General features: G+C 49.6%; 1 protein-coding gene across 4 annotated transcripts in view; it reads left to right on the top strand.

Annotated features, from left to right (window-relative positions):
- vti1a (vesicle transport through interaction with t-SNAREs 1A) overlaps nt 1–25,252 on the top strand; it is a 187,038-nt gene that overhangs the window by 33,341 nt on the left and 128,445 nt on the right. For all 4 annotated transcript variants that reach the window (XM_042305443.1, XM_042305445.1, XM_042305442.1 and 1 more), the window contains one exon: nt 12,482–12,566. In XM_042305443.1, the coding sequence (XP_042161377.1) occupies nt 12,482–12,566 (85 nt within the window). The remainder of the gene's footprint in view (nt 1–12,481; nt 12,567–25,252) is intronic.

The following is a 25,252-nucleotide window of genomic DNA, read 5'->3' as shown; positions in this document are numbered from 1 at the left end:
GTCTCTTCTGGTCTGAACACATGGAAACATGGGCTGGGAGGGAGCATGGCTGGTGGCCACGGGCTGGCTGAGAGCTGGTGGAAAAACCCACGTGCTGACATGAGATGTAATGTAACCTGATTTGGAGTTCAATTGTGGCCTGGATTAAAAAAGACAGCAAACGGTGGTGGTTTCTTCTGGTCTTCGTTTATTAGCAATTATGCTCTGCATGAACCTGCTGGAGTAAAATTCTCATCACTCATTCCGTTAACTGACCAGGTTCCCCTCCTTCAATCGCCATTCAGAATGACTAACAGGACACAATTGTCAACAGGAATATCTGTTGATATATCCATTGTAACTTTGGAGGCACTAAGTTATTTAGAGGCACTTAGACAAACACAAATATACATTTAAAGATGAATCGGCCATGCTTGAGCAAATCTGTTTGGAGCATCTCTTTAGGCAACATGAGACTTACTTTTCATCTCTGTGTGTGTGGATGTGTGCATGTGTTTTGTAAGGTCGTCTGTGAATGTGTATATGCAGGGTTCTTAGTGTTAGCCAATGTTTTTGTTGTGTTTCCCAGAGCTGAGCGATACTATTCCTATCGACGCCACCCTCCATTCACGTCCATTCAGAACGCTGTTCTCTCCAGACTTCTTATTGTCCTCTTTCCTCCACCTTGCCACACTGCATGCCTCAGGTCAGGTGAAACCTTTCGTTGCCTCGCCTGTCTTCCCCTGTGGAACGCACCACTCTATAATTGGGTTTGATTCCCGCCCTCTTCACTATATCAAAAATTCTTATCTACTCCCTTTTCTTCCCATTCTTCCTGCATTTGAATCAAAGGCTGGCACAGCTTATTCACACTTAAGCCCCCCTTTAAAAAAAAATAACTATACTTTTTCCTCAGCTGGAAAACATGTTTAAATATTTAGCACCCATATTCACAGCTGTTTGACACTTCTAATTCCTCATCTTACAAGTCCCAAACAAAACCGCGGCGAAGATCACACAGCCCGTCTGAATCACAGCTGTCATCATTATTCACTTTGACTCCCCCTTATTGAAGTAATAAGGAATCATCGTAACTTTTGAAAATGGTGATGGTTACCGTCGTTGTTTGATATTGAAAAAGGCAGCAGAAAAAGGGAAGGAAGAGATTTTTTTGCGCTGCAGATGCATTGTTCTGCTGCTGCCAAACCCCCCCCCCCCCACACACACACAAAAACATCTAATTTGTATAGTTCCTAGGAAGGTCTTTGTTGCAAATTTAGATGTCAGATAAAAAGGCATACGTGGAAATGGGGAAGGAGCGCACACCAATGCAGTCGCGGACGCACAATATGTATTGTTCTTACATTGTTTTGTGTTTAGCTGTATGTGAAGAAGATTCATTTAGATAACAGGCCATTATCATTTTCTCCTGGAGGTGTATGGCAGGTATTATTATGGGTCTGTGTTTGTGTGTTTATTCTTATGATATTTTTGTGACTCTTACATGGCCACAGGGGTCAAGGCTTGATATATGCCATTTAGCAGATGCTTTTATCTAAAGCCACTTCTAGTCGTGTGTGTGTGTGTGTGTGTGCCCCGTGCTCTACACAGTCACACAGTTGTAGCTCACCAGGAGTGGCTAGCAACTCCCTCTTATTTAAATGGTTAGCAGGGAAGATGCTCAAACTGACTGGGTGTCTTAGGGAAATGCACCATTGTGTTTCTGAAGGGTGTAGTTCTGCACTGATTCCATCCTCTTGTCCCATTGCGTCAGTAGAGAGATGGTTATACAGGTAAAGTAGTGTTGTTTTGGGCTGTTGTAGATTGTAGGTATTCGATTATGGATATGATACATGTTTAGAACTCGTACCTACAACTGGTGTTGGCACTGGTTTCGTGTATGAGGACTACCCTGGTGTGTTAAGATGACATCTCAGCATTTTTAGAAATAGCTGAACCACCCTGAGGGTTTTTTATTCTACATTATTTCCTGTTGGTGGATTTATACATCTGATGAAGTGGTTAGAAGGCTGGTGTTGGTACTGGATCTGTGCCGGCTGGCCTGCACTCTCACCCCTTCAGCTTCTGTCAGTGTCAAACCTGGCTGGGCACATTATTCTAATGACGAGAGGGAGGCTGGAGGGAGGGAGGCTGGAGGGAGGGAGGTTGGGAGGGAGGCTGGATGGATGGAGGGAGGGAGGCTGGGAGGGAGGCTGGAGAGAGAGCGCGACGGAGGGATGGCTGGAGAGAGAGGGATGGACGGAGGGAGGCTGGAGAGAGAGAGGGAGGGATGGACGGAGGCTGGGAGAGAGGAGGGATGGACGGAGGCTGGAGAGAGGGAGGGATGGACGGAGGCTGGAGAGAGGGAGGGATGGACGGAGGCTGGAGAGAGGGAGGGATGGACGGAGGCTGGAGAGAGGGAGGGATGGACGGAGGGAGGCTGGAGAGAGGGAGGGATGGACGGAGGGAGGCTGGAGAGAGGGAGGGATGGACGGAGGGAGGCTGGAGAGAGGGAGGGATGGACGGAGGGAGGCTGGAGAGAGGGAGGGATGGACGGAGGGAGGCTGGAGAGAGGGAGGGATGGACGGAGGGAGGCTGGAGAGAGGGAGGGATGGACGGAGGGAGGCTGAGAGAGAGAGAGGAGGGATGGAGGGAGGGAGGCTGAGAGAGGGAGGGATGGACGGAGGGAGGCTGAGAGAGGGAGGATGGACGAGGGATGGACGGAGGGAGGCTGGAGAGAGGGAGGGATGGACGGAGGGAGGCTAGAGAGAGGGAGGGATGGACGGAGGGAGGCTGGAGAGGGAGGGGATGGACGGAGGGAGGAGGCTGGAGAGAGGAGGGATGGAGGAGGGAGGCTGGGAGGAGGCTGGAGAGGAGGGATGGACGGAGGGAGGCTGGAGAGAGGAGGGATGGACGGAGGGAGGCTGAGAGAGGAGGGATGGACGGAGGGAGGCTGGAGAGAGGGAGGGATGGGGAGGGAGGATGGAGAGGGAGGCTGGAGAGAGGAGGGATGGACGGAGGGAGGCTGGAGAGAGGGAGGGATGGACGGAGGGAGGCTGAGAGAGAGAGAGAGGGACGGAGGGAGGCTGGAGAGAGGGAGGGATGGACGGAGGGAGGCTGGAGAGAGGGAGGGATGGACGGAGGGGGAGGCTGGAGAGAGGGAGGGATGGACGGAGGGAGGCTGGAGAGAGGGAGGGATGGAAGGAGGGAGGCTGAGAGAGGGAGGGATGGACGGAGAGAGGGAGGGAGGGAGGCTGGAGAGAGGGAGGGATGGACGGAGAGAGGGAGGGAGGGAGGCTGGAGAGAGGGAGGGATGGACGGAGGGGAGGCTGAGAGAGAGAGCAGGATGGACGGAGGGAGGCTGGAGAGAGGGGGAGGCTGGAGAGTTGGATGGATGGATGGATGGAGGGAAGATGGATATATGGAGGGATGCTGGAGAGGGTGGGATGGACGGAGGGAGGCTGGAGATAGGGAGGCTGGAGAGGGAGGGATGGACGGAGGGAGGCTGGAGAGGGAGGGATGGACGGAGGGAGGCTGGAGGGAGGGAGGGATGGGGAGGGAGGCTGAGAGAGGGAGGGATGGACGGAGGGAGGCTGGAGAGAGGGAGGGAGGCTGGAGAGGGACTGAGGGAGGCTGGAGAGAGGGAGGGGTGGACAGAGGGAGGCTGAGAGAGAGCGGGATGGACGGAGGGAGGCTGAGAGAGAGCGGGATGGACGGAGGGAGGCTGGAGAGAGGGATGGAGGCTGGAGAGTTGGATGGATGGATGGAGGGAGGATGGATAGATGGAGGGAGGCTGGAGAGGGGCTGGAGGCTGGAGAGGGAGGGAGGAGGCTGGAGAGGGAGGGAGGGAGGGAGGCTGAGAGAGAGCGGGATGGACGGAGGGAGGCTGGATGGATGGAGGCTGGAGAGTTGGAAGGATGGATGGATGGATGGATGGAGGGAGGATGGATTGATAGATGGAGGGAGGCTGAGAGAGCGGGATGGACGAGGGAGGCTGGAGAGAGCGGGATGGACGGAGGGAGGCTGGAGAGAGCGGGATGGACGGAGGGAGGCTGAGAGAGAGGGATGGACGGAGGGAGGCTGGAGAGAGCGGGATGGACGGAGGGAGGCTGGAGAGAGGGAGGGAGGGGAGGGATGGACGGAGGGAGGCTGAGAGCGTGGGATGGACTGAGGGAGGCTGGAGGGACGGACGAAGGGAGGCTGGAGGGAGGGACGGAGGGAGGGGCGGAGGGATGGACGGACGGACGGAGGGAGGCTGGAGAGAGATCGGGAGGGACGGAGGGATGGAGGCAGGCTGGAGGGAGAGAGAGCGAGGGGGAGGGAGGGAGGCTGGAGAGAGAGAGAGAGAGAGAGTGGGAGGGAGGGAGACAGGAGAGAGAGAGAGTGGGAGGGAGGGAGACAGGAGAGAGAGAGAGACGGAGGGAGGAGGGAGGGAGGGAGGGAGGGAGACTGGAGAGAGAGAGCGGGAGGGAGGGAGGGAGACTGGAGAGAGAGAGCGGGAGGGAGGGAGGGAGACTGGAGAGAGAGAGCGGGAGGGAGGGAGGGAGACTGGAGAGAGAGAGCGGGGGAGGGAGGGAGGGAGACTGGAGAGAGAGAGCGGGAGGGAGGGAGGGAGACTGGAGAGAGAGAGAGGGAGGGAGGGAGGGAGACTGGAGAGAGAGAGCGGGAGGGAGGGAGGGAGACTGGAGAGAGAGAGCGGGAGGGAGGGAGGGAGGGAGACTGGAGAGAGAGAGCGGGAGGGAGGGAGGGAGGGAGACTGGAGAGAGAGAGCGGGAGGGAGGGAGACTGGAGAGAGAGAGCGGAGGGAGGGAGGGAGACTGAGAGAGAGAGCGGGAGGGAGGGAGGGAGACTGGAGAGAGAGGGAGGGAGGGAGGGAGGGAGACTGAGAGAGAGAGGGGAGCGGGAGGGAGGGAGACTGGAGAGAGAGAGCGGGAGGGAGGGAGGGAGACTGGAGAGAGAGAGCGGGAGGGAGGGAGACTGAGAGAGAGAGCGGGAGGGAGGGAGACTGGAGAGAGAGAGCGGGAGGGAGGGAGGGAGGGAGACTGAGAGAGAGAGGGGGAGGGAGGGAGGGAGGGAGACTGGAGAGAGAGAGCGGGAGGGAGGGAGGGAGGAGGAGACTGGAGAGAGAGAGAGGGAGGGAGGGAGGGAGGGAGGCTGGAGAGAGCGGGATGGACGGAGGGAGGCTGGAGAGAGCGGGATGGACGGAGGGAGGCTGGAGAGAGCGGGATGGACGGAGGGAGGCTGAGAGCGTGGGATGGACTGAGGGAGGCTGGAGAGGGACGGACGAGGGAGGCTGGAGGGAGGGACGGAGGGAGGGGCTGGAGGGACGGACGGAGGGAGGGAGGCTGGAGAGAGATCGGGAGGGACGGAGGGATGGAGGCAGGCTGGAGGGAGAGAGAGGGAGGGGGGGGAGGGAGGGAGGCTGAGGAGAGAGAGAGAGAGAGAGGGAGGGAGGGAGACTGGAGAGAGAGAGAGGGGAGGGAGGGAGACAGGGAGGCTGGAGGGAGAGAGAGGGGGAGGGAGGGAGGGAGACTGGAGAGAGAGAGCGGGAGGGAGGGAGGGAGACTGGAGAGAGAGAGCGGGAGGGAGGGAGGGAGACTGGAGAGAGAGAGCGGGAGGGAGGGAGGGAGACTGGAGAGAGAGGGAGGGAGGGAGGGAGGGAGGGAGACTGGGAGAGAGAGCGGGAGGGAGGGAGGGAGACTGGAGAGAGAGAGAGGGAGGGAGGGAGGGAGACTGGAGAGAGAGCGGGAGGAGGGAGGGAGGGAGGGAGACTGAGAGAGAGAGCGGGAGGGAGGGAGGGAGACTGGAGAGAGAGAGCGGGAGGGAGGGAGGGAGACTGGAGAGAGAGAGCGGGAGGGAGGGAGGGAGACTGGAGAGAGAGAGGGGGGGAGGGAGGGAGGGAGACTGGAGAGAGGGAGAGCTGGGAGGGAGGAGACTGGACGGGAGAGGGGGGAGGGAGGAGGGAGGGAGGGAGACTGGAGAGGGAGGGAGCTGGAGGGAGGGAGGGAGGGAGGGAGACTGAGAGAGAGAGGGAGGGAGGGAGGGAGGGAGACTGAGAGAGAGAGAGCGGGAGGGAGGGAGGGAGACTGGAGAGAGAGAGCGGGAGGGAGGGAGGGAGGGAGACTGGAGAGAGAGAGCGGGAGGGAGGGAGGGAGACTGGAGAGAGAGAGCGGGGAGGGAGGGAGACTGGAGAGAGAGAGCGGGAGGGAGGGAGGGAGACTGGAGAGAGAGAGCGGGAGGGAGGGAGGGAGACTGGAGAGAGAGAGCGGGAGGGAGGGAGGGAGACTGGAGAGAGAGAGCGGGAGGGAGGGAGGGAGGGAGACTGGAGAGCGGGAGGGAGGGAGGGAGACTGAGAGAGAGAGGGAGGGAGGGAGGGGAGGGAGACTGGAGAGAGAGAGCGGGAGGGAGGGGAGGGAGACTGGAGAGAGGAGAGAGAGGGGGAGGGAGGGAGAGGGAAGGGAGGGAGGGAGACTGGAGAGAGAGAGAGGGGGAGGGAGGGAGGGAGGGAGACTGGAGAGAGAGAGAGAGCGGGAGGGAGGGAGGGAGGGAGACTGGAGAGAGAGAGAGAGGGAGGGAGGGAGGGAGGGAGATGAGAGAGAGAGAGAGCGGGAGGGAGGGAGGGAGACTGGAGAGAGAGAGAGAGCGGGAGGGAGGGAGGGAGACTGGAGAGAGAGAGAGAGCGGGAGGGGGAGGGAGGGAGACTGAGAGAGAGAGAGCGGGAGGGAGGGAGGGAGACTGGAGAGAGAGAGAGAGCGGGAGGGAGGGAGGGAGACTGGAGAGAGAGAGAGCGGGAGGGAGGGAGGGAGACTGGAGAGAGAGAGAGAGCGGGAGGGAGGGAGGGAGACTGGAGAGAGAGAGGGAGGGAGGGAGGGAGACTGGAGAGAGAGAGCGGGAGGGAGGGAGGGAGGGAGACTGGAGAGAGAGAGCGGAGGGAGGGAGGGAGACTGGAGAGAGAGAGAGGGAGGGAGACTGGAGAGAGAGAGCGGGAGGGAGGGAGGGAGGGAGACTGGAGAGAGAGAGAGAGCGGGAGGGAGGGAGACAGGGAGAGAGAGAGAGAGCGGGAGGGAGGGAGGGAGACTGGAGAGAGAGAGAGAGCGGGAGGGAGGGAGGGAGACTGGAGAGAGAGAGAGAGAGCGGGAGGGAGGGAGGGAGACTGGAGAGAGAGAGAGAGCGGGAGGGAGGGAGGGAGACTGGAGAGAGAGAGAGAGCGGGAGGGAGGGAGGGAGACTGGAGAGAGAGAGAGAGCGGGAGGGAGGGAGGGAGACTGGAGAGAGAGAGAGAGAGGGGGAGGGAGGGAGGGAGACTGGAGAGAGAGAGAGAGCGGGAGGGAGGGAGACTGAGAGAGAGAGAGAGAGGGGAGGGAGGGAGGGAGGGAGACTGGAGAGAGAGAGCGGGAGGGAGGGAGGGAGGGAGACTGGAGAGAGAGAGAGGGAGGGAGACTGAGAGAGGGAGACTGGAGAGAGAGAGCGGGAGGGAGGGAGGGAGGGAGGGAGACTGGAGAGAGAGAGAGGGAGGGAGACTGGAGAGAGACTGGGAGAGAGAGAGCGGGAGGGAGGGAGGGAGACTGAGAGAGAGAGAGAGAGGGAGGGAGGGAGGGAGACTGGAGAGAGAGAGCGGGAGGGAGGGAGGGAGGGAGACTGGAGAGAGAGCGGGAGGGAGGGAGGGAGACTGGAGAGAGAGAGAGGGAGGGAGGGAGGGAGAGAGGGAGGGAGGGAGGGAGGGAGACTGGAGAGAGAGAGCGGGAGGGAGGGAGACTGGAGAGAGAGAGAGGGAGGGAGGGAGGGAGACTGGAGAGAGAGAGCGGGAGGGAGGGAGGGAGACTGGAGAGAGAGAGCGGGAGGGAGGGAGGGAGGGAGACTGGAGAGAGAGAGGGAGGGAGGGAGGGAGGGAGGGAGACTGGAGAGAGGAGGAGGGGGAGGGAGGGAGGGAGGGAGACTGGAGAGAGAGGGAGGAGCTGGAGAGAGGGAGGGAGGGGAGGGAGACTGGAGAGAGAGAGCGGGAGGGAGGGAGGGAGACTGGAGAGAGAGAGCGGGAGGGAGGGAGGGAGACTGGAGAGAGAGAGCGGGAGGGAGGGAGGGAGACTGGAGAGAGAGAGCGGGAGGGAGGGAGGAGGGAGAGAGAGAGCGGGAGGGAGGGAGGGAGACTGGAGAGAGAGAGCGGGAGGGAGGGAGGGAGACTGGAGAGAGAGAGGGAGGGAGGGAGGGAGGGAGAGAGAGAGAGTGGGAGGAGGGAGGGAGACTGGAGAGAGAGAGAGTGGGAGGGGGAGGGAGACTGAGAGAGAGAGAGGGGGAGGGAGGGAGACTGGAGAGAGAGAGGGGGAGGGAGGGAGGGAGACTGGAGAGAGAGAGAGGGAGGGAGGGAGGGAGGCTGGAGAGAGGGAGGGAGGGAGGCTGGAGAGAGGGAGGGAGGGAGGCTGGAGAGAGAGAGAGAGGGAGGGAGGCTGGAGAGAGAGAGAGGGAGGGATGGACAGAGGGAGGCTGGAGAGAGGGAGGGATGGACGGAGGGAGGCTAGAGAGAGAGCAGGGATGGACTGGGAGGGAGGCTGGAGAGAGGGAGGGAGGCTGGAGAGTTGGATGGAGGGAGGATGGATAGATGGAGGGAGGCTGGAGAGGGAGGGATGGACGGAGGGAGGCTGGAGAGGGACGGGAGGGAGGCTGGAGAGGGAGGGATGGACGGAGGGAGGCTGGAGAGAGAGCGGGATGGAGGGAGGGAGGCTGGAGAGAGAGCGGGATGGAGGGAGGGAGGCTGAGAGAGAGAGCGGGATGGACGGAGGGAGGCTGGAGAGAGGGATGGAGGCTAGAGAGTTGGATGGATGGATGGATGGATGGATAGATGGAAGGGGAGGCTGGAGAGGGGAGGCTGGGAGAGAGAGAGAGGGAGGGAGGGAGGCTGGAGGGAGGGAGGCTGGAGGCTGGAGACGCTGGAGGGAGAGAGAGAGGGAGGGAGGGAGGCTGGAGGGGGAGGGGAGACTGGAGGACGCTGGAGGGAGATAGACAGACAGAGATGGGAGGGAGGGAGGATGCTGGAGAGACAGGGAGGGAGGAGGCTGAGAGTCAGGGAGGGAGGAGGCTGGAGAGTCAGGGAGGGAGGAGGCTGGAGAGTCAGGGAGGGAGGAGGCTGGAGAGTCAGGGAGGGAGGAGGCTGGAGAGGTCAGGAGGGAGGAGGCTGGAGGAGTCAGGGAGGGAGGAGGCTGAGAGTCAGGGAGGGAGGAGGCTGGAGAGTCAGGAGGAGGAGGCTGGAGAGTCAGGGAGGGAGGAGGCTGGAGAGTCAGGGAGGGAGGAGGCTGGAGAGTCAGGGAGGGAGGAGGCTGGAGAGTCAGGGAGGGAGGAGGCTGGAGAGTCAGGGAGGGAGGAGGCTGGAGAGTCAGGGAGGGAGGAGGCTGGAGAGTCAGGGAGGGAGGAGGCTGGAGAGTCAGGGAGGGAGGAGGCTGGAGAGTCAGGGAGGGAGGAGGCTGGAGAGTCAGGGAGGGAGGAGGCTGGAGAGTCAGGGAGGGAGGCTGGAGAGTCAGGGAGGGAGGAGGCTGGAGAGTCAGGGAGGGAGGAGGCTGGAGAGTCAGGGGAGGAGGCTGGAGAGTCAGGGAGGGAGGCTGGAGAGAGATGGGGGAGGGAGGGAGGCTGGAGAGTCAGGGAGGGAGGAGGCTGGAGAGTCAGGGAGGGAGGAGGCTGGAGAGTCAGGGAGGGAGGCTGGAGAGAGATGGGGGAGGGAGGGAGGCTGGAGAGTGAGGGGGATCGGGAGGATTGCGGGAGGGGGGGAGAGATAGGTATAGGGATGGAGGAAGAGGAGAGGGAGAAAAGCTTTGAAGTGGCTTTTCAGCACAGCTAGTCTGCTGGCCGTCTCAGGGAGACGTGTCACCTTTGCCGAGAGGGAATAGAAAAATCACGTTTCGAATGGTAATGATAACATACTAATCACTTGAGCTCTTTGAAGAACGGGGGAGCGAGCTACTCTGTCAGTATCCCGGCTGCCTTGTGCTCCGAGGCACACAGCCAGGGTCTAGGTGTATTAGCTTAAGCGTTGCATGTCAATACGTCCCCTCCATCTCCGCTGATCCATAGGGGCTCATTAAGCCGAGCTGGCTTCCTTCTCTCTCCCCACGCGGCGTGCACAGGCACACCACCATCACACTGCACACCCAGCCACCCACCACCTCTTTCTCCCTCTCTCTCACCATCACCCCCTGACCCTCTGTCCCCTCACTTCCTTTAACTATTGAAAAGTATTTCTGTCAATTTAAATGACATCTGTCCACCAGTGAGGAGAAGGTGGCTAGAGAAAAAAAAATAAAGTTCAGAGGCAGTTTTCCTTGTTTTCCCCTCTCTGATTTTGTCAAACTTTGAACATTTCCTTATATATTTTGATAGCTTAGCTAGAGATTCCAGAGCTCCCCTCCCTCCCTTTCTAAACGAATGTAAACCCCTTTCACAGAGAGAGTTACCGGTCATCTGAGTGGTGGATCTATGGTACTTCTACGGTAGACTTGTTGGGCTTGCGGAACGTCACACTTGTAGGTTCAGTGAAGGTTTGACGACTGAAAGACTGGAGAATCCCAAGACAAATGACCTTTTATGTAGGTCAAGGTGCGTACTTGAGTTCAGGTTACTATTCAAAGTGGTACCTTGGTTCAAACCCTTGACTCTGACCTTTTTCCCCCGTGACTTTATCTGCATGAGATTGTAAGGACTGTTTATAATGTAATAATACAATGGCATTGAATGTGGTGTTATGACCCTGATGTCACTTTTAAAGGGACAGTTCACCCAACTTACCAAATCACATATTGGTTTCCTTGACATGTAAACAGTCTATGGACAAGGCATGACAGCCATGCTGTGGTTTAGTTTCCCTGGCAATGTTTTCAAATGCTAACGTTTCAGGACTTGAACGGACCGATATTAGACATTTTTCACGCGTCATTCCCACAGATTTTGAAATTGTCTCAAATTGATTGTGAAGCTCAACCGTCACGTACAGATTATTTTAACATGGCGGTAGAGATGCTAATATTGGGCCTTTTGACTTTGTGCCACAAGTGCTAAAATGTTAGCATTCGGAAACGGTGCCAGGGAAACTACACCACAGTACGGCTGTCATGCCTTGACCATAGACTGTTTACATGTCAAGTTGGGTGAACTGTCCCTTTAATTTCCGAGTCACAAGATGCAGCACGATCTGACCTGGTCTTGGCTTCGAAAGAATCGCCAGCAGTGAATGGAAGAACGACCATTTTGATTTCTTTCAGAAATGCTATGGATGTCACAGATATTCTTGATGCCAAATGTGTTGGCTTATAACAACTCCTACTGCTGTCTAGCTAGATACACAGCACATGGAAATGCAAAAACGATCAAATTGCTCAGTATGAAACACAAAGTACCTCGATAGCCCTTTGGAACTTGTATACAGTATATCCTTTCAATGGGCAACCTTGTCCATTCGTCGATACCTAATGAATACGCCAACATGCAATGCACTCTGCGTGCAAGGCTTGAAATGCTGTTGTTCGATCTATTCTGACACTGGAACTCATGGTTGTACGGGTTTACCGTCGTCTATACTAGGATTGTCTATTATAGTGGCCAATACTGACTGGTGAGACATCCGCGGTACATGTGCTGATTGCACAGGTATGACTATTCTGTAAGCTGTGTAGTGTCCCGTTGTTCCCAGCGTAGATCAGTGTCCATTTGTTGATGGTGTAAAACATGTCACTGCTCAGTGTTTTATAGGATTGCATAGTACGTGCTGGTGTTCCTTTGTGTGTTTTGCTATTTCTTTTAGGGCTTTATGTTGATTCACAAATTATATTGTAGGCTAATGTTACATTTTACTAGTCGCTTGTTACGCAATACACTTCCAAATGAATTGTCAGGATATGGTCATATGGTGTCCTCTGAGGTGTTAAACTGTCTCACCGGCCATGTGCCACACCAGTAGAACTTTCTAGAAAGCAATACATGTCTTATGTTCCATAACCAACTTCACGAGGAGAGTAAAATGCATTTGATTTCCACTTTAATGAGGGTTTTCTCCTTAATTCCAAAGCCATCACCTTGACAGTTTTTTTTAATGTTATTCTTGAAAGCTGCAAATGATCATTTATTACATCTCAATTAGCTCTTCCTCCCCTCCCTCAACTTTGCCCTCCACGCTAAATGTGAAGTAATGAGTTGCAGGAGACTGAACGAGATGAGGTGGGGGAACCTTCTGGTGCTTCTCATTTTAATATTGATTAAGAATAGATACTGTGTTGTCCATTTTTGGAAAACATTTCAACAGTAACAACTGCCATATATATACCCATGCTCGACATGCATGTTGCCAATATTTCACCGTCCACACTTGGTTGTTCATGACAATGATTGTCTCTGGCCAGGGCTATTGCTGTTGTGGTCATAGTGTCGGTCAGTGTTTCGTGACGGCGTCGAGATGTTTCTCCGGCTTCCCACCCCTCTCAATCATTATTCTTCTGTTTTCTGTCTTGTATTTCTCCCATTTATTTTAGAGAGCACATCTGTTGGACAACACAGAGAAGCTGGAAAGGTCATCTCGGAGGCTGGACGCAGGCTACCAGATAGCAGTGGAAACCGGTATGTGTTCTGTTTGGTTGGGAAGGGGGCATTATGAAATTAGAGGTGGGGGTGGGGTGTGTGATTGAGCGACAGCAAATTGTCTCACTCTTATGCGGGGTGGAGAGAAAGAGAACTTTAATTTTTTTTAAACAGCCGCCTTGACGACTGGTGACATTTTCAGGAGCACATCAAAGGTGAGCGAGGGAGAAAGAGGTGTACGGGGCGCCGCCGCTCTGTGTTCGGCTCTTCTTCTCCCATGCATCTGTCTGGCTGTGAGTGAGAGGTGTTTTTTGTTGTTGTAGCTCATCTGAAAATAAACAACATCAGCGTTTCCTCCGCTACTTCTTCATTCGGAGAACCAATCCAAACGCAATAAACATCACTAAATAAATCGGCCCTCTAGAACAGAAAATCAGGTTTTATCCTCACGATCAAGGTTTGTTTTTATCTTTTATATATAGGAAAATGAAACTCATTTGGATTTGAAACCAGTCCTTTTATTTTCTGACATTATTGAGTCACAGTGTATTCCTTCGAGAGATATCAAAGCTCATTCTTGAAGTTTTAACTGGCTTTCTTTGGCTTCCGCTGTAGTTTTGAAAAGTTTCTTAATTTACACTATAATGGAGGGGTGGCACGTGTGTGTGACATCGACAGATTTAATAATTCAATTCGAGAAAGGGGTGCACAGACTGCCTTTTGATGCTCAGTAAGTAGAACTCACACATTCATAAATACAATCTGCATTCTCTGCCTAAAAATGTTGTTTCATATGATTCTCCGATGATCTCCGAGACTTATACTATTCCTGTTTTCAACGTGTCGAACTCTGTGGCAGCCCGTATTTTGATTCCATTCAGTCGTATCTTTCAGTCGAATGGCTCGTTTTGATGTTTTGTCACGCACGTTGGTTGGTGTTAAAGAAATGTGCTGTGGTCTAACCGCGTTCTCTACCTCCTGGGTCCCAGTCCTTTCCACAGTAAAGGCTAGCAGCGCGCCCTCTGACCCCTCCTCGCCAGTGGCCATCTCATCCGCTCTGTGTGTGCGGCTAACTGAGAACAATGTCTGTTTATCAATGCCCCTGGTCCCCCACACACTGCTCAGATCCACACCGGCAGTGGGGTGTTTGGGGTTTGGTGGGGTATGAGCTTTTGCCCCATTGTATTTAATCCCCTGACGTCCCCGGCCCTCCGCTCAGATGCACAACCTCAAACAGCAAACGGTCAGGGAGGACCAACGCTCAGAACACAACTAGGTAGCAACAGAACAGACACGTTGGGAACTCTGTCAGACTACTAACAACAGAAAAGCTGCAGTATGTCGAGGACCCAGACACACAAAGAATATATGCACTGAGAGCCCGAACATTGGCAAGCGTCATCCATCCAAGTGGTTTGTGAATTGAAGTGGGCGAATGACCCCTTTTTTGTCCAGTTTTCCTGCATCCGGCATCCAGTCGCATTGTGAACCAATCCTGCTTCACCACCCTGTGCTGCATATTTACATCAGTGGGCAATCACACCACCACAACACATGATCAAATACTGTGGAGAAATTCAGATTATTTTTCAAATCTTTTTGTGTTTGATTGTATTTCAGTGAGGAGAACTGTGCAAGCACTCAATTCACCTGTTTGGCAGAGTAAATGGCTCATTCAGTTATCTCACTTTAAAACAAAAAGAGATTGATGATGATGATAATAATAATGACAAGACTATGGCTTTTATTAATCGATCTGAATATATTTCTACATGTTAAATATGGCGGCGGGTAGCCTATCGGTTAAGAGCGTTGAGCCAGTAACCAAAAGGTCGCTGGTTCGAATCCTGAACCGACTAAGTGAAAAATCTCTGTCCCCTTGAGCAAGGCACTGTACCTGAGTTTCTCCTGTAAGTTGCTCTGGAAAAGAGTGTCTGCCAAATGACTAAAATGTAAATGTAAACTGTTATAGGATACACTTTGAAATGTTGAATGTAGGGGTGTATTGTCTACAAAGGGTTAAAGAATAATAATTTGTGCAGAAGAGTTGTCCAATCAACAACAACTCACTCTGGTTGTAAATAGACTTTGTTACCAGAAACCTGAACTCTACTCAAGAGGCTAATAAAACCACTCTTAGTGAAGAACAGTTAATCAAGCTATTTCACAATAGTTCTAAGTTACCTTCCAAATCCACACAATATATAATTATGCCCCATACAGTCGGAACTATAATTGACCAATTCGGAGTAAGAAATATATTTTAAAGAAGGTTTCTCTTTTCTTTCAAAGAGAGAAATCCTGAACAAAGGAAGAGAGAAAGATGGAGCTTCAACTGCTGCTTGGCATCGATAACATTCCACTTAATGACCACAAATCACAAAATGCCAGTGTACCGTGAGGTCACTTTTATAAAAGAAGAAGAGCTTTTCGAGATGGTGAATCTTAACAGAATATCATTTTTCTCTTTCAATTTAAGGGCTTTATTGGCATGGGAAAGATCATTAACAGTAAACATTACACTCACAAAAGTTCCAGAAGAATAAAGACATTTCATATGTCATATGATGTGCCAATAGTTAAAGTACAAAAGGGAACATAAATAAACATAAATATGGGTTGTATTTACAATGGCGTTTCTTCTTCAGGGTTTGCCATTTTCTTGTGGCAACAGGTCAGAAATCTTGCTGCTGTGATGGCACACTGGTATTTCACCCAGTAGATAAGGGAGTTTATCAAAATTGGGTTTGTTTTCAAATTCTTTGGGTCTGTGTAATCTGAGGGAAGTATGTGTCTCTAATGTGGTCATACAATTGGCAGGAGGTTTGGAAGTGCAGCTCAGTTTCCACCTCATTTTGTGGGAAGTGTGCACATAGCCTGTCTTCTCTTGAGAGCCAGGTCTGCCTACGGCAGCCTTTCTCAATAGTAAGGCTATGCTCACTGAGTCTGTACATAGTCAAAGCTTTCCTTAATTTTGGGTCAGTCACAGTGGTCAGGTAGCCAGTGTGTGCCAGATAACACAAAAAAACACAGCAAACTAGAATGTTAATTACTTGACACATAACTAAAAAGATAATTATTTCCTTTCTCATGATTTGGTTGGGTCTAATTGTGTTACTCTATGGGGTCTGTTTGTGTTTGTGAACAGAGCCCCAGGACCAGCTTGCTTAGGAGGCTCTTCTCCAGGTTCATCTCTCTGTAGGTGATTGCTTTGTTATGGAAGGTTTGGGAATCGCATCATTTTAGGTGGTTGTAGAATTTAACGTCTCTTTTCTGGATTTTGATTATCAACGGGAATCGGCCTAATTCTGCGTTATTTGGTGTTTTACATTGTACACTGAGGATATTTTTGTGTTTGTCCCATTTTGTGAATTATTGGTTGGTGGGCGGATCCCAGACCTCACAACCATAAAGGGAAATGGGTTCTATAACTGATTCAAGTATTTTTAGCCAGATCCTAATTATGTTGAATTTGATGTTCCTTTTGAAGAAGGCCCTTCTTGCCTTGTCTCACAGATCATTCACAGCTTTGTGGAAGTTACCTGTGGCGCTGACGGTTAGGCCGAAGTATGTATAGTTTTTTGTGATCCTGGCAACTGGACCTTTTTTTAACACCATTATTTTTGTCTTACTGAGATTTACTGTCAGGGCCCAGGTCTGACAGAATCTGTGCCACAGATCTAGGTGCTGCTGTAGGCCCTTCTTGGTTGTGGACAGAATCACCAGATCATCAGCAATTTGACTTCAGATTCTAGTAGGATGAGGCCGGGTGCTGCAGTCTGTTCTTGTGTCCTCGCCAATTTGTCGATATATATGTTGAAGAGGGTGGGGCTTAAGCTGTATCCCTGTCTTACCCCATGGCCCTGTGGAAAGAAGTCTCTCTCGCTCTTTGAGATGGTAAATCTTCACAGAATATAATTTTAGAATTTTAGCTCAGTTTTCTTCTCTCTCTTTCTCTCTCGTTCTCTCTCTCTCATTCCCTCTGTCTCTCTCTCATTCCCTCTCTCTCTCTCTCTCTCATTCCCTCTCTCTCTCTCTCTCTCATTCCCTCTGTCTTTCTCTCTCGTTCTCTCTTTCTCTCTCTCTCTCTCTCTTATTCTTTCTTTCTCTCTCATTCTCTCTCTTTCTCTCTCGTTCTCTCTCTCGCTCCCTCTCTCTCTCTCTTTCTCTCTCTCGTTCCCTCTTTTTCTCTTTCTCGTTCTCTCTCGTTCTCTATCGTTCTTTCTTTCCTTCTTTCCTTCTTTCTTTCTTTCCTTCTTTCCTTCTTTCCTTCTTTCCTTCTTTCTTTCTTATATTTAGCAAAGCGCAGGCTTGCCAGGAACACTGAAGGCCCTTTGAGGGATATTGAGAGGGCTCTGTGGACATGCCGGGGTATTTATCAAACGCACCCTTAAGAACCAGCCTCTGTTTGTCTCATAAATAAAGTATAGTAGTTCATTAGAGGAGGGCGCTGACTTACAAGGCACGTATGAACATGCAGACACAAGGGCTTGCCTGTTAAAGTACAGGAGGAGGGCATGTAGTTAGCCAATTTAACAGCATTTTCAGCAGGGTTGTCTGCAAGCCCTCAATGGAAGGAGGCCAGACTGACTCCAAAGAGGTGTCAGATTCTGATTTGACTTAGTGAAGCTGTGAGCGGGGTCTGATTGGGCATGTTTAGAGATCGATGGCATGTCAGATGAAACATTTAATATGTACTGACGAGTTGTCTCCCCTTGATTAGAATCAGTTGGAGAGGTAAAAGGCAGAGTTGTGTTTACTGAGGGGAGATTAAGACAGTATACTGGCTTCGTTTGAAGGACAAACACATACACATATCTATACACTACACGTGCATACTCCATTGATAATTGACCTAATAAAGAATCTGGGAAAGAATCATTTGAGAAATGAAAGAAGAATACCATTACTGTTTTGAACTTGAGATGCTCCTGTGAGTGCTCTTTATATCCTGCAACTGTGTACATTTGTTGGATGGAACACTTTTTTGTTTTGAAGTAATAATGTGAGTTACATTTCCCCCCCAAATTCTACTAACCCGGAGTGATCTCTAGTCATTGTGCTAACGCTAGTTAGCATTCCCTCCAGAAACGACCTTCATTCAAACTGGTGGCAGAGACAGAGAATCAGTACATCTGACTCTGGGTATGTACAAGGAGAAAAAAAATGGTGTTGCCAAAATCTCAAACTATCCCTTTAACCCAATCAGTCCCACCGTAACGCTGGCGCGTTTGTTTGGGCTTCTAACCGTTTTTTAAACAGTGTGTTTGAGCTGCAGACTTGTGGGTTGTAGTATATGATTTGTCTAGTTCTTCTGCATCTGTAGACGCCAACTGTTTGTCTGTGTTATTAACGGAGGCTGAGCTGCAGCGGTGTTTGTGAGATAAGGGTGGGTCTTGAAGGATCCCGGGGCTGGGTCGTTTTATAGAAATATATGTAGTCCAAATGGTTTGAGCTACTAACTATTAAAAGCTGAGACTCTCACGAACACACATTTTGCTACATTTTTAAAATATTTGTAATACATATTTTTAAAACCTTTAAAAAAATTTAACTAGGCAAGTCAGTTAAGGACAAGTTCTTATTTACAATGACGGCCTGCACCGGCCAAACCCGGACGACACTTGGCCAGTTGTGCGCTGCCCTATGGGACTCCCAATCACGGCCGGTTGTGATACGGCCTGGAATCGAACCAGGGTGTCTGTAGTGATGCCTCTAGCACTGAGATGCAGTGCCTTAGACCGCTGTGACGCTCACAAGCAACACAGGAGTCCTTAGAAGGTAAGGGGTTCTTCTACATAGAAGATTAGTGGAAATCCCAGGACATAGTGTCTATAATACTGTAAAAAAGCTCACTTAGTTGCTGTCCAAAAGGCCACACAGTTGTCACTGGATATTTATTTCTCGCTGAGCAAACAATGTCTGTACGAACAGCATTCATATAAATTCATTTTATCAGGTTTTTGCTTTGGCGGACCTTTATTTTTTTATTGACATTTGTAAGTAAAACTGACAGGGTTGAGGAGACACTTTTGGACTTAACAGAGAATAAACAGACGGCTCTAATCTGGGCTCTTTTCCTCTTTGAAGCTCAGCAGTCAAACAAACAACGTCGTCGTCATCGTCAAAAAAACAAACATCTTTTCAAGGGGCCAGCGATGAGGCTCCTCAGCTCATGGCCCCGGTGATGGGGGCCCCAGATCGATGGGGGAAAATGAAAACAGACCATTAGGGATTGATTTCAGCCCTGTTTAGATAAGCTGAGAGGGTCGGGGCCTGACCCCTGGGGGCCCCTCGGCAGCCCAAAGTTCACGCTGTGCCAGGTAGAGAACAGCACCGCAGGCCATCAATTTTATTAGCACAGAGATGAGCTGATTAGACCTTGTCAATCAAAGGTGCCAATGACTCAATCGACAGCCCTTTCTTCCCCTCCCTCCCACCCTCTTTTTTTGTGATAAATCATTGAAGCGACCAACAATGCGGTAGGCAGACATCGTGGGCTAAGCTTAAGCAGCCCTGCCGTTGTCACCAAGGCAGACGCGCAAGGACCCTGTGATAAGGTGACGACTATATTAGAGTACGTCAATTTGTTTTTAGGGCGGTTTTGATTTCCAACTGCAGCGGTATTAAAAGCGAGGGGGAGAGGGGGAAGGAGGGAGAGAGCGCCGTCATCGAACACGGCTCTAGCGTCAGAGCATGGAGAAATAAATGGATAAATGATCGGATGAAAAAATAAATATCTTTTGTGAACCTAAACTCCTCGGCTACCGTTTGAAGCAGAGCATGACTTTGAGCCTTGCTGTGAGTCCATGGATGCTGGAGTGCCCCAGAACATGGCACACGCTTGTCCCCGGCTCGCACTCCATCTCTTCCTTTCCATCTTAGTCTTTCTATTTTCACTCTTCATTTCTCCCCGCTCTGTCTTCAGATCAGAATTCATCTTTCTTTTGGTGTTTAGCCACCAAAGTGATGCTTGCGCTTCAAAAACCTTGTGGCTAAGCACCTAGTAAATGACTGAACAAGCTATATTTAGCGATACCTAGAAGTATTTTTAGGATCTGGCTTTTATTAAAGATGTTTTTCTTGTTTTTTCATGATTCGAAACATATTTATAGCCCATGTTGACTGTTTTTTGTGCTATTAGGTAACAGAAGACAAAATAAAAAATACAAACCTGAAATGATATCTGTCAATGTCATTTAGCATCATTATATCATATCTAGTTCTTGGGCAAATGAAACAAAGAAAAATGCATCTAAATCTACTGGTAAGTGGTCAGAATAGATGTTCCATTTTTTACTTCATAAGGAACAAGAGTATATAATGTGTTAGTTAGTCACAAAATATGTTGTTATAGTTTGAATAACTGAATTTGTATAATTGTTGTTTACATGGTCCTTTGTCTCTAGCTTAGGCCTGCATATCATTGTATGGAGAAAGGGCTTCATAGGGGTTAGTTGTTGTATTTACCCAAATATTTGCTCTTAATTAATTTTGTATCATATACAAAAATATAAGTTTATGCAAGAAGCAGTTAATTTATAAATTGATTAATGCAATGTATTTACATAATTTACAAATGCATTGTGAAGGTACCTTTTTGGTTCTTTGTACACTTCTGCTTCAGTTTATTCACTCTGTGGCAGAGTGTAATTGAATATTTCAGTATCTTCTTATTCATTTGTCTTTTATAAGGACAGTTTGCTAAAGTGGATTTCCTGAAGGTATAGCATATTAAATAACTTTAGTTTTTTTGTAGTCTGATAAAATCTGAATGCTGTGTTGTTTCAAAAAGAATAGGAAGTTATTTGATAATGGTTTGATTCATGGCCCTGAGAGCTGGGACTTTAATATTTCACAGCTTCAGTTTGCAGTTATGCACGAAGGAGGCCTTTTATGAAATATATTTTCGGGGGAAATGTATGTATTTTGTATCAAGGAAGTAAGAAATATACACACACACAGCCCAAAACTGTATTTCCAACATATACGCCTTAACGTATAGCCTAACATTTTGCTTTCACTAAATCTACCCACGGGCGAGCTGTTTATCGGTAACCCCCCCCCGGCGGATGAAAGGTCTCGTAATAAGGATTTTTTTTCTCTCCTAATCGGGCCTTGTCAGCGAGGCGTCTTATCATGAAGAGGAAAATGACACCGATCCTATCGAGGAGCCCGAGTCCGGGTTTGCGGCGTGTGCCCCCCCCCGGCCGCGGCCTTGCCATATCTAGCGCCGCCACAAACGGCGGGCGCCGCTTTTTTCATGTGGACTTCAAAAACGACGCGAGTCATTAAAATTTGCACCCGCGTTTGGCTGCCGGGATCAGCCACTCCAGAGAGAAAATGCGATGTGGGAAGAGGAGACTCGCTAAATGTGCTAATTCCATTCTCACATGTTTACGGCTTAATTTTAATCGGTTTGAGGGGGGGAACTATTGGGGGGAGGGCTATGAGAAAGCCTCACATTGCAATAAATTGCCATTATCTTGGACACCCTAGGACTCAGCTGTTCCATGGATTTAGGGGTCTACTGGCAACAGTGTTTATTGTGGCACACAAAAAGTGTTTACGCTTGAACTGTGCTAGCTAAGGCGCAATCGCTGGTTTCAGCCTGCACAGACAAAGGCCCCGACCTGACACAATGGCCAGCCTGCATACAGACCCCTCAATGCAAGAGCTCAACCAACAGACTCGAGAGAGAGAGTGTGTGGGGTTCATCTGCGCATTCGCTTGTCTGTCTGTGAGTCCGCAGGTGTTTGCCGCAAGAATCCGACTTGCAATGTTAGCTCAAGTTAAGTGGACCCATTTGATGGCGGCCGTATCAGAATGAAGCTCGTGAGATGTTTGTGAGAAATTAAAGTGGCCAGTTGCGATAGATAGTCCACAGAAATGTGAAGAGAGAACTTTCTGCTTCAGTTAGTTCCATTAGCACTGCTAGCATAGCATCCTGTTAGCAGACAGTTTTGTCTGCACAGTGGACGCTAAGAGCTAACAGGGATCAACGGTGTTAGGAGAAAGTGGTGGATCTACAGTAATCAGACCTTAAGTAGAAATGATTAGCTTCAGCAAAGAGCAGGCTTTCTATCAGCATAACTAGTCTTGACGTAATTATTAGCCGAGGCTCAGACTGGAAGGAGGGAAAGACCTCTGAGCATTTTCTGCTTCGTTCGCGGCGTTGCAATAGTAAAGATTTATTCCTTCTTAAGTACAGAAGGCAACATTACAAGATTAATAATGAAGCCCATTGGAAGGTCAACAAATCATCCATTAAATTGAAATGTCTTAAATTATGTAAACATGACTACCACAATGTTTAAAGACACATTTCGATAAATTAACAACGCACATTTCTGTTACTTTTGAATAGTTCCATTACAAGTTATAAAAGTATGAAAACTGTTTTCATATATATATATATTTCATATATAACAAACAAAAATGATTTGATGAAAAAAAAATAAACCGTGCCTATAATTCACCTTACGATTAATTATTGTTAGTAAACATGTTAGCTATATAGTAGTAATTGTGAGTAAACATGTTAGATATATAGCAGTAATTGTTAGTACAAACATTTTAGAAATATAGTAATAATTGTTAGTAAAAACATGTTAGAAATATGGTAGTAATTGTTAGTAAACATGTTAGATATATATATATATCGTAGTAATTGTTAGTAAACATGTTAGATATATCGTTGTAATTGTTTATAATGAAGCCTTATCTCAAAGTATCAGCAAAGCACCTTTGAAATGGTAGAACTCCGATGTCAAACCAAAAAGCAGCTTATTTTCTACTATTTTGAGGTTACAACCTCTATAAAGACACCTCCCTGTTCGCACAACAGAAAGTGAAATGCTGACCTCTGAGTGATACGGAGGGAGAGACAGGGAGAGACAGGGAGAGACAGGGAGAGACAGGGAGAGACAGGGAGAGACAGGGAGAGACAGGGAGAGACAGGGAGAGACAGGGAGAGACAGGGAGAGACAGGGAGAGGGCTCAGAAAACAACTCTGATGAGCGCGGTTGCACATAAAGAAAGTCTTTCAGAAGGAAATGGGAGACAAAAGTGAGGACTCGGGGCCCCCATGGGCGCTTTAAAGACTTGCTACATCTGACGTGCTAAAATATTAAAAAAGAGACGTGGGGGGGAGAGAAATGAAGTAAAGGAGAGTCAGAGCGGGAGAAGTGTGCCACCTCGTCACCCGGGACCCGGATCAGAAATATTAGTCCTGTGATGCCAGTGACACATTGATGACAGACCGTAGATTGACGCTAGTCAAAACAGTGGAAAAGAGAAAAATGTATAATTACGCATGGGGGGGAGGGGGGTTTGGGGAGTAAGAGATGGGGTAAGGACAGAGAGATGCAGTGCGATCAGCATATTGATACGTGTCGTTGGGTACACCAGTGGATGTAGGTCAGTGGAGAGCATCATAGCTCTGTGATGGGGAACCAAGACACTTTCGTCTAGCAGCTTTCATGTGTGTTCGTTGCATGTGAAGGTTAGTATGCAGAGGGCTAGTAGGCTAGTAGGCTAGTATGCAGTCATGTGTTCAGGGCTAAATTATGTTACTAACCCCTTTCCATATATTTTGATATATATATTTTGATATATATATATACACACACACACACACGCTAACCCTCAAACACATTATTAGGCGTCTCCGTCTGTCCCCTCTGTTTGCTCTCCTGGTCGCCCTGAGGAGCGGCTCCCCACGCTTACCCCCTCGGCCCCTCAAAAGAGTTTCCTCCTCGGCAGCCCCGTGCCCACGGACAGGACGCCCGCGCGTTTAGCACGCCCGGGGAACATGAAACGGCCCGACCCGGGATGTCAGCTGGTCGTCCCATCTGCCAGTCAGTAGGACAGCAAGGCTTTTGTCTAGGGGGGAATGGAGACGAGTAGAGTGGGGATGGAGGGGGGGGATTGACCACAGCCACCACAACCGTGTGTTTAGTTGAGATGGGGATAGTGAAATGAGAGATGAGGGCTGGAAACAAGACTCGCAATATGATATGAATAGTGAGATGTTTTTTTTGTGTGTTTTTTTTCAAATTCTTGTGTTGGAAAAGGATTACATTGTCTTTATGGCTGTATGTTTCTGGCCCTAATACCGTATGAAGAACAGTAGAATATCAGCTGCTGTAGCTGTGATAAACACACCAACAAAGGTGTTCCAGTTTGGACCCTTAGTTCTTTGTCATATGTACCTTTGTACCATATGTGTGCCACATATGTACCGTAAAGTACAGTTTCTGAGGGGCGTAGATGTGTGGAAAAGATCATCCTACAGGATACAGTACCTTAATCGGTCTCAATCCAAATATCCAAATTTCCCTTTTTATGTAAATCCCAGTTGGAACTCTAGTCTGATATGAATTTTAAGTTGCAGAACTTCAGTCTGTTCCTTTCTTCCTCCCGTTAAAGAACATAACCTTGGCAGTGCAACCAGTTTGACTCTCCCATAGTAATGAACCTGCCTCGTGTGAGTGGATGGATGGCTGGCTCTGCATCGGGAGATTTTCATGTTTGCATTCTGCTGTATGGCAGATAGGCCGCGCCCTTGAGCCACCGTATGAGGTACTGTAAGCCCGGGTGATTCTCCCTCTGCAGGAGGTGACTACAGGACCTACACACACACACACACAGGACACAGAGTTGAAAGTATTTGGGCCGGAAAAGAGTTCCTGAAAGGAAACAAGAGGCAACTCACAAGCACTGGCCATGTATTTATCACAGAGGTTTTGTTTAGGTTGTCGTGCCTTCTGAGAATATCAGTGTGTTTTTCTTTCTTCTGTTTGCCCTCTGTTCAATTCCCAGATTTTTTTTTTCCCAGTGTGTTTTCAGTCTTGTTCTGTCATTATTTCTTGTCAAATCAGTATATCACAGAGAACGAATGAACAATAAAGTCTGTACTCACATTTGTCAGTCATCCAACGTAATCCCTGTAGGGCTGCTGAAATGTATTCAAACACCTTCACCTGTTAGGAGAGCTATGTAAGGAATATACTGCTGGGTTGGGGTCAATTCCATTTCAATTCCAGTCGATTCAGAAAATAAACCAAATTCCAATTCAACGTTTTCCTAATTGAAGATAATTGGAACTTCTGTGTACTTCCTGAATTGAAATGGAATTGACCCCATTTATACCATCATCAAAGTATTCTTTTAAGTGCACCTTTTTTTGTTTTTTAATTATTTGTTCAATTATTCAACAACAGAACAATACAACACAGCAAGAGTAAGTACTATGACAAAAGGTAAAGCAACCCCCCCCCCATAATAAAAGGTAAAGCAACCCCCATAATAAAAGGTAAAGCAACCCCCATAATAAAAGGTAAAGCAACACCCCCATAATAAAAGGTAAAGCAACCCCCCATAATAAAAGGTAAAGCAACCCCCCATAATAAAAGGTAAAGCAACCCCCCATAATAAAGCAACCCCCATAAAAAGGTAAAGCAACCCCCATAATAAAAGGTAAAGCAACCCCCCATAATAAAAGGTAAAGCAACCCCCCATAATAAAAGGTAAAGCAACCCCCCATAATAAAAGGTAAAGCAACCCCCCATAATAAAAGGTAAAGCAACCCCCCATAATAAAAGGTAAAGCAACCCCCCATAATAAAAGTAAATGAAAACAAAATACAAATAATAAATGCGTTGAATTAGAATTGTAATAATCCTAATAAAGACTAAATAAGACGAATGACGAGAGATACCAAC

The sequence above is a fragment of the Oncorhynchus tshawytscha genome, linkage group LG24 (genome assembly GCF_018296145.1).
Source record: "Oncorhynchus tshawytscha isolate Ot180627B linkage group LG24, Otsh_v2.0, whole genome shotgun sequence".
Lineage (NCBI taxonomy): Eukaryota > Metazoa > Chordata > Actinopteri > Salmoniformes > Salmonidae > Oncorhynchus > Oncorhynchus tshawytscha.
This window is presented reverse-complemented; position numbering and strand designations above follow the sequence as displayed.